The following is a 14,179-nucleotide window of genomic DNA, read 5'->3' on the forward strand; positions in this document are numbered from 1 at the left end:
GTCTGAGAAAAAACTGTTTGCCATTACTCTGTTTTCTGTCTCTAAGCCAGTTTTGTATCCAGGCTGCCACTTCCCCTTTAATCCCATGGGCTTCAATTTTGCTAACAAGTCTATCATTAGAAATTAATAAACACTTTTTTAAAGTCTATATACACAATATCAACTGCACTGCCACACTTATTTCCCTTACCAAGTTAGGATGCATCCCATCTGAATGAGGTGATTTGTCTACTTTGAGCACTCTCACTGTGGCATTGGCAGCAGCCTCTTTTCTGAAGTCAGATGTAAAGGACTTATTTATTGCCTTAGCCGTGCCTCTAACCTCTACAAGATGATTTCCATTTTGGTCTCTTTGACTATACTTTTCATATGTTAAGACATTAGTATTACTTGTTATGCTACCCGCCAATTTTTTCTCAACGGTCTCTTTGCCCCTAGTTTCTTTTTTCAGTTGTCTGTACTTTTTTATACTTTTCATAAATCTCTATTAGAAACCTTATTTTTCATAAATCTTTTTCTGTTGCAATTAAACTCTGTTTCTTTCATCATCCAGAAAGCTCTGGATACAGATGTCACAGGATCACAGAATTATTACAGTGCAGGAGGAGGCCATTTGGCCCATCGTGTCTGCACTGGCTCACTGAGCATTTTGTCTAGCGCTATTCTTCTGCCTTCTCCCAGTAACCCTGCGCATTATTTCAAAAGAAACAATCATCTAATTCCCTTTTAAATGCCTCAATTGAACCTGCCTCCCCCACACACTCAGGCATAGATTATGTCTAATCTGTATTTGAACTATATCCTCCTTGAAGAACTCCCATTGCTCATCTGCTGTTTCACCTCTCATTCTTTGTTTCAAAAACGCTTGGGTCAGATCCCCTTTCAACTCCCTGATCCTGGCCCTCTTGCAGTCGAGTATTTGTACAGGGCTGTCACCAACTAACACTGGGGTACAGTACTGGTGGCTACTGGCTTGTCACTGTATCTTGGATTTGAGGGAATTGATATGGAGAAAAGTGGATTGGTTAACATTGAAGAGAATTGGCTTCAGTGGAATTTTCCCATAGCATATTCATACCAGTGCATTAATTGAGAAATAGCAGGGTTAAGCCAATCTGCCTTTGATCCTGCTCTGCCATTCAACAAGATCATGGCTGATCTTTTACCCAACTTCATCTTCCCCTAGTATTCCCATATCCCCTGATTCTCTTCGTAATCAAAAATCTACCATTATCTGTATTGAATATACTGAGTACGTCTCAGCATCCACGATTCCTGGGTAGAGAATCCTAAAGATTCATAATCTTTTGAGTGAAGAAATTTCTCCTTATCCCAGCCCTAAAAGACTGGCTCCTTATTGAGACTGTGATTACTTCAAGGGGTCCCAGCCAGAAGAAACATCCTAAAATCTACCCTATATAATCCCTTAAGATCTTTGTTTCAACAAGATCACCACCTCTCATTCTTCTAAACTCCAGGAAGTATAAGCCTAGTCTACTCAGTCTCTCCTCATAGGGCAATCACCTCATCCCAGGAATCAGTCCACTAAACCTTTGTTGCATTCTCTCCAGGCAAGCTCATCCTTCTGCAGGTAAGGAGACCAAAACTTTACACACTGCTCTGGGTGTGGCCTCACCAAGGCCATCTACAATTGCAATAAGACTATGCCAAACAATCTGTGATTAATTTGGCTTAAAGCTGTATGAACAACTACTGTGATTATGGCCTTTTTCCTGTGGAAATATATAGAAGTTGACAGTGAAAATCATATAATCCCTCTTTCATCTTTGTTAACTAGTACGGGAAGCAACTATATGACAACTACCAGGATGCTGTGAAGCGGGCTGAAGCTGCATATGAATGGTCATCCCTGTCCAGTGCTAGTATGAAATCCGGATCCAGCTCTTCCAGTTTGCCAGGTAAATTGGCTAAGATTTTTTGTCTCCTCTCCCTTACCCAATTTTCTCCATCTTTTCCTCTACCTTTCTTTCAAAGGTTATGACTCTTGTTGGGACTTGGATGTGCAGGCAGCAGTTGCCAACTAGGAACCTCTTTATGCTCGTGTAAACAATATCAGCAGGTAATTCCAGCACTGGTGTCAACACAGCTGATCCTGTCCCCGCCCTGTACTGTTCTATATGGCTAAAGGGATTGAGGGAAAATAAACTGAATCTTAATTAATGCAGATGAAGTTTGCTTAATGAGTGTTGAGCATTGGATATACATTTGCTGAGGAGCTGCAGGTACCAGGCAAAAATATGCGTGTCACTTGGAAAAGGAATTCTGCAGGGAAGCAATTTGTAATGATGTAATGTATCATCACAGAACATTTTTTTAATCCATGAACATACTTTAAGCTCACCTGATGGCTCCTTTGATTACATGACTCAGTGCCATATACCAATCGGAACAACCCCCAATCTGTACAATTAGCTGCTCTTAAATAGAGTGATGCTGTATTGCAGCCGGCCCTAGTGTCAGTGCTTCTCCATCTCATTTATTACTCACTGAGTCCTCCTGGAATATGGGCAGGAACATGCTCGGCTGTGGTGCTTTCTATAGTTGGCAATCCACCAATGCCTGCTGTCTAAACTTGCATGGAAATTGGCCACTTGGGTGAGGTATCAGAGAGCGCGTAAAATAATTCCAGAAAATACTAGCTAATTTGGAGAGGGGGGAGAAAGTTAGGAGGAAAAGTGTTGTAAGAAGTCATTGTCAGCCGATGGATGAGTTGGGGGTACATGTTTTCACTGAAACCAGATTGTATGCCCTGGTCTTCTGGATACAGCTCTGATTAAAATGCTTGAATTGTATAAATCTAGGGGCTATACTCAGTATAGCCAATATTTCAAAATGGAATGAGCATGAACTGATAACTATAGACCGGGTAGTAAATACTCACTTCTACTAGATTCCATCGATCATCCAAAGAGAGATATTCAGTAGATGTAAGGTGCTTAAACTTTCAGAAGGTATTTGCTAAGGTTCCCCAATTGAGGGCTTTAAGGAAGATACATCATGATATTGCTGGTAAATAGGTAGTGACGGGCTGAGCTGTAGAAGGATCAGATGACAGACAAAGCTCTTGGGATGTGGCATGAGTGGAACTCCACAAGAGTCTTCTGAGTCGTTTTTTTTTTTGTTTTTGTTTACCCTTCTATAGATAATATGGAGATGGGCAGTACCAGTGCTGTAAAAATTTCCTCATGGCATCAAGCTATGTGGTCAGATGTCCAGCAATGTTCCTTATAGACTGCTCGACCATGCAGCAACCCAGAGGTTCCCCTGCAGGCAGTGCACAAGTCAACTGAAGTTACCACATGGCTGTGCAAAAAATTTAAATGGCCTGCATGCTTAATTAGATAGGCCACACACAAATGGAAAAGAAATAGAAGGAACGTTGGTGGTCCAGTGAAGAGAGAGCAGATTCAGATAGACCTGAAGCTGAAGGATGAGAATGATGGCTAATGTGGAGAAGTGTACAGTAATGCAAGTTGGTACAGGAGCAAGGACTGTGGGTATATATCATAGGTGGATGCCTATTGATGAGTGAAAAAGGAAAAAAGATTTGGGTCACTTGTTCATGCATTGGAAGTGTCTGGAAGTGTCTGCTCAGTGAGAGGCTATCATTAACCAGTTAAATTAAGACTTAGAATTTACAAATCAAAACAAGTTAATAGCTGATTTGGCAAGATGCGGGATTGGGGGTTTTATAGATAAATATAGAATGAGTTGATTAAGTGACTTGGGAAATACTTGGTATTCTGTACATGACAAATATTTGGAGGGCGTATTTTATAAAATCCTGGTTTAAATCACCTTGTGAATTTTGAAATGGATTGAGTGAGGCCCATTAAATGCTTCTGTGCATAGTAAATTGGAGGGAAGGGATTTGATATAGTGTGTTCATACAAGTACCTTGGACAGAAAGGGCTTGATGCACTACATTTGCACAACCTTTTCTTGTAGTGTGGTTTGTTCTTGTGCAAGTTTACCAGAGGGGGTGGAGAAAGTAGAAGGAAATGAGAGAAAAAGTGTTGCCATGGTTGCGATAGTCAGAGATCCTCAAACTTTACAACAGTATCAGGAAGGAACAGGAGTTCGGTAACCTTTTATTTCTGTCAGATTTAGGGTGCAACTGCTTTGAAATTTACTTTATCTTGTTCAAAGTGGATTTTAATTCTGAAAGGAAATATCAAAGCACTTGCAACCAGATTTGACAGAAACGAACGTTTGCTGAATTTCATCAATGTGCTCAGTAGAAAATTAGATTTCTTTAAGGCTGAACTTTCCTGTCAGGAAATAAAAATCCCATGAAAAGAGAGTGAAGATAAAGTTAACAAAATATATAGCATGTCTTTTAACACTTGAAAAGGTTAATGCTTGGTTGAGGACTCTTTATCAGAATTCATAATCCAAAGAATCTTCATTCGAAATGTTAACCCCTTGTTTTTTTTTTCCAGATGTTGACTGACCTGTGTATTTGCAGTATTTTGTTGTTTGTCAGATTTTAAGCGTACATAGTGTTTAATCCAAAACTGAGCATTTTGCACACTAGGAAGTCTAGACCTGTAATTTGATGCATGGGATTCACCTTCACCTGCTCTGTTTGTGCAGAATCCCACTCGAACCATTCAAACCAGTCAGACAGTGGTGTTTCTGACTTGCAGTCTACGGGTCATGTTCGCTCCCAAAGTATCGTCAGCTCCATTTTCTCAGAGGCTTGGAAAAGAGGTACACAACTGGAGGAGCAGCAACAGCATTCCAAGGTAAGAGAAAGAAAATGTATCCTCTTGATGCACAAAGAAAACCATCCAGCTTCACCTCTTACCCTAATGATGAGCCTGCCTGTATACCTCATCACTGGTTTACACAAGAATTAGGAGCAGGAGTAGCCCATTCTGCCCCTCGAGCCTGCTTCTGCCATTTGATAAGATCAAGGCTGATTTGATTATGGCCTCAGCTCCACTTTCCTCTCTGCACCCCCATATCCCTCGACTCTTCTGTCGATCAAAAATCTATCTAACTCCGTCTCAAATATATTCAATGGCCCAGCCTTCTTAAGTCCCTGGGGAAGAGAATTCCACGGAGCAGTGACCCTCAGAGAAAAAAATTCTCCTCATCTTGGTCTTAAATGGGAGACCCCTAATTTTTAAATTGTTTGCCCTAGTTCTAGACTCATCCACAAGGGGAAACATCCTCTCAGCATCCACCCTGTCAAGTCTCCTCGGGATATTATGTTTTTTTAAGATCATCTCTCATTCTTCTAAACTCTAATGGGTATAGGCCCAACCTGTTCAACCTTTTCTCATAAGCTAGCCCCTTCATCTTAGAAATCAGTTGCGTGTATCTTCTTTGAACTGCTTCTACTGCGATTATATCCTTTAGTTAGGAGACCAAAACTGTACACTACTCCACATGCGGTTTCAAAAAGGCCCTGTATAGCTATAGCAACATTTCCCTACTTTTATACTCTATTCCCCTTGCAATAAGAGTCAACATTCTGTTTGCCTTCCTAATCATTTGCTGTATCTGTATATTAACTTGTGTTTCATGTACCAGGATACCCAGATCCCGCTTACTGTAGAGTTCTGCAATCTCTCTCCATTTAAATAATATGCTGCTTTTTAAAATTCTTCCTGCCAAAGTGGACAAGCTCATATTTTCCCACATTATACTCCATCTGCCAAATTCTTAACCACTCACTTAACTTATCCCAATCCCTTTGTAGACTCTGTTCTCTTGACAACTTACTTTCCTACCTATCTTTGTCATCAGCAAATTTAGCAACCATACATTCAGTCCCTTCATCCAAGTCATTGATATAAATTGTAAATAATTTGGGTCCCAGCATTGATCCCTGTGGCACTCCAACCTACAGCTTGCCAACCTACAAATGACCCATTTATCCCTACTCTCTGCTTCCTGTTAGCTAACCAATCCTCCATCTATGCTAATATGTTACCCCCTACACCATGAGCTCTTATTTTGTGAAGTAACCTTTGATGTGGCACCTTATTGAATGCCTTATCGGTGAGCTAACAAAGCTGCAGAAAATAGGTTAACAAGTGGGGCATGTCCCACCATCTTGATTTGAAACTTGGGGAATGTGCTTGTTTGGCCATTTTGTTGCTGTAACCTTGGTGCTAATCTCAAATGGCAACCTTCCCTGTTGAATCACCTTATCCCTCAGATCTTAGCTCATTGGTCAATGAGGCAATGTGGTATAATTAGGGCACAGTTCTGTAGATACCATCAGAGCTGCTACTTAGCTGACTTAGCATGCGTTCAGTTTGAGTGGTGCAAATTAGGAAATTCCTCCCACCCTCTGTTCAAGCTGTTCCTTTCCTTTCTGAACCTGATAGTTTCTTTGTGGGGTAGGTGAAATTCTTCCCTCTGGTGGATAATCTGTGAAAGACTGATGATTTAGTCAAAATTATTCTAACTGCTCTTTCGTGCAGTAGCTGAGCACAATACATTGATTTTTCAATCAGTGGACTGATTCTTACCGTAGTTTGTAGCAAGTGAACAATAACACACTTAAGATATGCTATGTTAGCATTTACTTACCAAAAAGTGCTTCCTGCTTCCCTAAGCATTTGCGTTTTCAGTGTGGATTTGGTTGGTAGGGAGGTTCTTGTGCTGCTTATTTTCAGCCTTGATGCACCATAGGTAATATTTTTACAATCCAGCTCAACTCAGAATTTGAGAGGAGTTGTTTGGTATTGATCAGGATTTCTGTTAACTGTTTTTCAATTATCCATTGAGAAAATGTCCTTTCTCATTAGATAATTGAACAAAATAGTAGCGGGTGGAACAATTCCGGATGAAGTTTGACACTGACTGACAAGTGTAAAGTGGCAGCACTCAATGAACGTTGAATTAGCTGAAAGAACTCCAGAATCTGAGGAACATAGGAACAGGAGTAGACTACTCAACCTCTTGAGTCCATTCCGCATTCCATTAGACCATCTCTGATCTGCATTTAACTCCATTTACCTGGCTCCATGTTCATTAATACCCTGATTAAAAAGCTATCAATCCGTTTTGAAATTTACAACTAACCTAACCTCAGCAACTTTTAATGGATTTCCACTCCCCTTTGTGTGAAGTGGTGTTTTCTGACTTTACTCCTGAATGGCCTTGTTCTAATTTTAAGATTCTGTTAGCCCTTGTTTTGCACTTCCTACCAGATGAAATTGTTTCTATCCACCCTCTCAACTCCTTTTGATCATCTTCAACATCTTAATTAGATCACCCCTTAAACTTCTGTATATAAGCCCAATATAGGCAACCTGTCCTCATTATTTAGCCTTTTAAACTCTAGAATCATTCTGGTCAATCTGTGCTGCACCCCTTCCAGCGCTCATCCTGACAAGCAGAATGTGAATTTTTCCACATCAGCGGGAGGCAATGGGTTTATGCTGATGATCTAATGGTTCAGAAACCTCACAGGCATGCTTGCCTGTGCGCCCAGTCCTTCAGCTCGGTGTTTTTGTTGAGACCTCAAATGGAAACCTGTAGATACCGCCAATGGTGAAGAGAGAAGACAAATTAAATTGAAAACCAGTGGCTAAGTGACACGAAGCTCAAGTTTTCAAAATTTCATCCTTGTAAGGAGATGAGGCTGAACTAAGTGATCGCATAGTCTTCTGATTCAGCTGAGAGATTCAGAGTGCTGTCACATTGTCCATATAAAGCAGAGGCCAAATTACTGCTAATGTTTGCAGCTTTGTGTCCTCCCTCCTGAAGAGAGAGTGTGTGTGTGCGTGTGTGTGTCCTTTGTGTATATATTTCCTGGTGTTTCTCCAGAGTCCGAGAATAACCCTGACATTATTAGCAGTAGTCAAAGCCTTCAGTGAAGGGTATGAGCCCTTTTTAATTGACAGCTGCCACTATAGTGGGATAACCATGCTTCCACTGTGACTTGATTCTATTCCCACACAAGGAGAAAAGGGAAAAGAAAACTTGGAAATCCTACAGCTAAGTAGGATGTGATAAGCAAGAGAAAGAAGTGTGCAGTAAGCCATAGAAAGAAAAACATGAGACACCTGGGGTTGCAGGGAGAAAAGACAAGGTAGAACAGGACATCTGTGCCAGGTGATCAATCCTGTGGCCTGTATAACTTTCTCTCTCAGGCTGCACCAGAGCGTTTGCAAATTGAGTTTCCGACCACACATCTGCACTAAGACTGCCTATTTCCACAATAATAACATCAACCAACTGCCTCAGCTTATCTGATGCTCAAACCCTCATCCATGCCTTTGCTACCTCTAGGCCTTGATTATTCTAATGAACGCCTGGTCGGCCTCCCATTTTCCACCCTCCATAAATGTAAAGTCATCCAAAGTTCTGCTGCCTGTATCCCAACTCTCATCAAGCCAAATTCACGCATCACCCTTTACTTACTGACCTACATTGGCTCCTGGTTAAGTTTTGCCTCAACCTCCAGTTCTACAACCTTCCAAGACATCTGCCCTTCTCTAACTCTGGCCTCTTGCACATCCACAATTTTAATCGATTCACCAATGTTGGCTGTACCTAGCTGGGCCCTAAGCTGCAGAATTCCCTTCCTTAACTTATCCACCTCTCTATCTCACTTTCCTCCTTTAAGACAGAATCACAGATTCTGTCTTAAATTACAGCACAGAAGGAGGCCATTCGGCCTATCGTGTCTGCACTGGCTCTCTGGATGAGCAATTCACTTAGTGCCATTCACCTGCCTTATTCCCTTAACCCTACACACTCTTCCTTTTCAGATAACAGTCTAATTCCCTTTCGAATGCCTCGATTGTGCCTCCACACTCTCAGGCAGTGGATTCAGACTGTAACCACTTGCTGTGTGAAAAAGTATTTTGTCATATTGCATTTGCTTCTTCAAATTACTTTAAGTCTGTGTCCTCTTGTTCTCGATCTCTTCACGAGTGGGAACAGTTTCTCCCTAACTACTCTGTCCAGACCCCCTCATGATTTTGAATCCTGTATTAAATCTCCTCTCAGCCGCCTTAAACTTACTTCTTTGACCAAACTTTTGGTCATCTGCCCTAATCTAGTATAAGGACATCCGAAATAGGAGCACGAGTAGGCCATTTGGCCCCTCCAGCCTGCCTTGCCATTCAATAAGATCATGGCTGATCTTCTTGTGTTTCGATTTCCACATTGCCATCTACCCCGATAGCCTTTGGCTCCAGTTCTGCCGAAGGGCCATGAAGGCTCGAAACGTTAACTGATTTCTTCTCCGCCGATGCTGCCAGACTTGCTGAGTTTTTCCAGGTAATTCTGTTTTTGTTTTGGATTTCCAGCATCTGCAGTAGCTTTTAGCTTTTTGTTTTTAGCCTTAGATTCTTGTTAGGCAAGGGAATCAATCTACCTCTGCCTTAAAAATGTTCAGTGACCCTGCCTCCACCGCCACCTGAGGCACTGTTCTAAAGTCGCACAACCTTCTGCGAGAAAAAATTTGTCCTCATCTCTGTCCTAAAAGGATGACCCCTAATTTTAAAAGCATGGCCCCTAGTTCTGGACTCACCCACAAGAGGAAGCATCCTTTCCACATCCACCTTGTCAAGACCATTCAGGATCTTTTATACTTCAATCGTCACCCCTCACTCTTCTAAACTCCAGTGGAAACAAGCCCACCATCTCCAACGCATTTACATCCTTCCTTAAATAAGGAGACCAAAACTGCACAGAGTATTCGAGATGTGGTCTCACTAATGCCCTGTATAACTCAAGCATAACATCCTTACTTTTATGTTCAGTTCCTCTCGTAATAAAGGATAGCATCCCATTAGCCTTCCTGATTACATGCTGTACCTGCATACTAACTTTTTGTGACCCATGCACAAGAACACCTAGATCCCTGTGCACCTCATAATTCTGCGGTCATTCTCCGTTTAAATAATACTCTGCTTTTTTATTCTTCTTGCCAAAGTGAATGACTTCACATTTTCCCACATTATACTTCATCTGCCAGATTTTTGCCCACTCACTCAATTTATCTATATCGTCTATGTGGCTTGATTCACATTATGTTTGATAACACTCCTGTGATTTACTATGTTAAATGTGCTATATAAAGTTCTTGTCTCAGAAGCATTTTGTTTTTGAGAGAATTAACTGCATGATGTTGTGGCTCACAAATGACATGTCAAACCTGGAGTTTGTGCAATGCTGACAGCCTGAAAGTGGTACCTTCGGAAAATGCTCTGTCCACTGCAGAATTGAATGAAGCAGATGAGAAAGGACTCAGGTTGAGCCCATGAGGTGACAGTAGAGGTGGAACATTTAGATTGCACATCCCTTAGCCTACGAAGGGGAAAATCAGCCAGGGCTGCTGTAAAATAGCACAGCACAAAAGAAGGCCATTCAGCCCAACTGAAAGAATTAGACCCACTCTTTCGCTCTCGACCTGCAAATTCTTACACCTTACGTCTCGATACAATTTACATTCGAAAGTTACTACTAAATCTGCTTCCACCACTCTTTTTCAGACAGTACATTCCAGATCACAAGCCTGTTTTTTGCTAATTATCAAAAGCCTGTGTCCTCTGGCTGCTGACGGTCCTGCAAATGGAGAAGTTTCTCTATATCTACTTTCTAATAAAAACGACATATAATTTTAAACACACCTATTAGATCTCCAGTTAACCTTGGTTCCCAAGAGAACAACCCCAGCATCTCCAATCTCTCCAAATAATTGAATGCTCTCATCCCTGGTACCATTCTGGTAAATCTTCTCTTTAAGGCCTTGACATCTTTTGTAAAGTACGATGCCCAGAATTGGACACAATATTCTAACTGAAGTCTATACTCTACTGATGTCTAACCAGCCGTTTACTATAACTTACTCGCTTTTGTATGCTATGCCTCAAATTATAACACCAAGGATCCTTATGTTTTTTGAACAGCTTTATAAACTTGTTCTGCCACCTTAAAAGACTTGTGTATGCCTCAAGGTCTCTTCTGTTCCTGCACCCCTTTTTAAAGCTGTACCATTTAGTTTATATTGCTACTCCTCAATCTTCCTTCTGAAATGTGTAACTTCACACTTCTCTGCATTAAATTTCATCTGCCATATGTCTGTCCATTTTGTCTGTCTTTCTACAGTTTGCTACTATCTTCCTTAATAGTATCTTCCTATCCTCAAACATTATCTAATTACTGAAAAGTGAATGTTAGTGAGGACATAATGGGGTTCAGCTGTGATCCCTGATGTAGTGGCAAGCCTGTCCACACTCACTGACTACGGTCAAGCATGGGTGAGGTGGAGAAGTGCTGTTGGTGCCTGTGGAACCCATTTCCCAGAAACTGTCAGCCTGGAAAAGAGATGAGAAATAAACTTATAATGAGAAGATGCTCATTGAATTGTTCCTTTCGGGTAATAGCAATTCTGTATTGGTACCCAAATCTTTTAACCTCCAGAAGAAAATTTTCTAAATTTCTCCCTGACTTTAAGGATAAATCAGATAAAACTCATGCTATCCAACTCGTACCATCCATCACACGTCCCAGCTGGATGCCTCTAATACTTACATGGATCCAGCAATGGAGGAAAACCATGTTACTCATAGAGATCTACAGCACACAAAAAAGACCCTTCGGCCCATCGAGTCTGCGCTGGTCAAACAAGTACCTAACTATCCTAATCCCATTTTCCAGCACCAGGCCCATATCCTTGTATGCCATGGCACCGCAAGTGCACATCCAAATACTACTTAAATGTTATGAGGGTTTCTGCCTCTACCACCCTTTCAGGCAGTAAGTTCCAGATTCCCACCACCCTCTGGATGAAAAAATTCTTCCTCACATCCTGTCTAAACCTCCTGCCCCTTACCTTAAATCTATGCCCCCTGGTTATTGGTCCCTCCACCTAGGGGAAAAGTTCCTTCCTATCTACTCTATCTATGCCCCTCATAATTTTATACACCTTAATCATGTCCTCTCTCAATCTCCTCTGCTCCAGGGAAAATAACCCCAGTCTATCCAATCTCTCCTCATAATTAAAACTCTCCAGCCCAGGCAACATCCTGGTAAATCTCCTCTGCACTCTCTCCAGTGCAATCACATCCTTTCTATAATGCAGATTCCAGAACTGCACACAATACTCTAGCTTTTTATACAATTTTAACCAGCGTTTTATACAGTTCCAGCATAACCTCCCTGCTGTTATATTCTAAGCCTCGGCTAATAAAGGAAAGTATCCCATATGCCTTCTTAACCACCTGTCCCACTACTTTAAGGGACCGGTGGACATGCACACCAAATTCCTTCTGATCCTCAGTACTTCCCAGGGCCCTACCATTCATCGTGTATTCCTGTGCCTTATTTGTCCTGCCCAAGCGCATCACCTCACACTTTTCCGGATTAAATTCCATTTGCCACTGATCAGCCCATCTGACCAGCCTGTCTATATCCTCCTGTAATCTAAGGCTATCCTCCTCACTATTTACCACGCCATCAATTTTCGTGTCATCTGCGAACTTACTGATCAACCCTCCTACATTCAAGTCTAAATCGTTTATATATACCACAAACAGCAAGGGACCCAACACCGATTCCTGTGGAACCCCACTGGACACAGGCATCCAGTCACAAAAACGCCCCTCGACCATCACCCTCTGCTTCCTGCCACTCAGCCAATTCTGGATCCAATTTGCCAAATTGCCTTGGATCCCATGGGCTCTTACCTTCGTTATCAGTCTCCCATGCGGGACCTTGCTGAAGTCCAAGTAGACCACGTCAAATGCATTGCCCTCATTTACACACCTGGTTACCTCTTCGGAAAATTCAATCAAATTGGTCAGACATGACCTCCCCTTAACAAAACATGCTGACTGTCCTTGATTAACCCCTGCCTCTCCAAGTGTAGATTGATTCTGTCCCTCAGAATCACTTTCAACAGTTTCCCCACCACTGAGGTTAGACTGACTGGCCTGTAGTTCTCTGATTATCCCTTCCTCCCTTCTTGAATTAAGGTACCACATTGGCTGTCCTCCAGTCCTCTGGCACCTCTCCTGTGGCCAGAGAGGTATTGAAAATTATTGCCAGCGCCCCTGCTATCTCCTCCCTCGTCTCACTCAACAGCCTGGGATACATTTCATCCAGGCCTGGAGACTTATCTAGTTTTAAGCCTGCGAGACCGCTTAGAACCTCCTCCCTTTCTATGCTAATTTCTTTAATTATATCACAGTCCTTCAGCCTGATTTCCATACCCACGTTGTCCCTCTCACTTGTGAACACTGACACAGCTTTTGATCGTTTTTGTTTGAGATTATACTTCCGACCCTCAGGTTCATTTTAAGGTGCCACCTAAAGGAGAGAAACAGTTTAGGAAGGGAATTCTAGAGCTTAGGATCTAGGCAGCCGAAGACAAGGCTGCCAGTAGCGGAGCAAAGGAAATCTGGGAGTTGTAGCTTTCCGAATGAGATAAGCTAACTCAGTATAAACTAGGAACCAAACCTTTGAGCCTTCCTGTTGTGGGTCAGTTTCTTGCTGCTTCAACCAGCAGCACCATTGAAGGAGCTGTGTGGCTGCGGTTGAACTTTTTAAAATCCATTAACAAACTAAATAAATTTAAATTGCCTGTGAGCAGATCAGCTGTCTTGTTCAATTACAAACATTGTTCAGGGTAGCAGAGTAATTAGCTCTTAACACAGCGCCGTGTGAAGCACAACTTTGAATTGCATGTCGGACATGATTCTGTTTGTCATTTGTACTGGAGGTGCATTGGAGTGGAACATTCTATTGCAGTATCAAAATATGATGTAATTGACAAAGGGAATAATCCATTTTGGGACATTCTGCAGGGAATCCTGGCAATGCTTCGTTGCAACCCAGCAAGTAACATTTACAAAATTTAGAGGTTTCACTACTTTCCCAAGTTAGAAGTCTTGCTCACAAGATCACCCTCTGGAGTGTGCTGAGTCATAGACACTGGTCTCTTACCTCTGTTCAAACCCAGCTCAGATTAATGGGATCAGAATCTCTTTTCTCTGCTGGCTATAAGATACTGATTTGAAATGAGTTTGGGGCAGTTTCTGTCGCGATCCCAACAGGCGTCAGTAAGTTACTCTTCTGAAGGAATTGCTCTGGCAGCTGCTATAATGGAGGTTGGGTCCATTGCATTATGTGATGTTGATGGACCCCTTATCTGAAAGTCAAAAATAATCACACATCAAGA

General features: G+C 41.9%; 1 protein-coding gene across 2 annotated transcripts in view; it reads left to right on the forward strand.

Annotated features, from left to right (window-relative positions):
• raph1a (Ras association (RalGDS/AF-6) and pleckstrin homology domains 1a) overlaps nt 1–14,179 on the forward strand; it is a 146,776-nt gene that overhangs the window by 123,089 nt on the left and 9,508 nt on the right. For both annotated transcript variants that reach the window (XM_078551448.1, XM_078551449.1), the window contains exons 14-15: nt 1,799–1,919; nt 4,618–4,769. In XM_078551448.1, coding sequence (XP_078407574.1) covers nt 1,799–1,919; nt 4,618–4,769 — 273 coding nt within the window. The remainder of the gene's footprint in view (nt 1–1,798; nt 1,920–4,617; nt 4,770–14,179) is intronic.

The sequence above is a fragment of the Cetorhinus maximus genome, chromosome 11, assembly GCF_964194155.1.
Source record: "Cetorhinus maximus chromosome 11, sCetMax3.hap1.1, whole genome shotgun sequence".
Classification (NCBI taxonomy): Eukaryota; Metazoa; Chordata; class Chondrichthyes; order Lamniformes; family Cetorhinidae; genus Cetorhinus; species Cetorhinus maximus.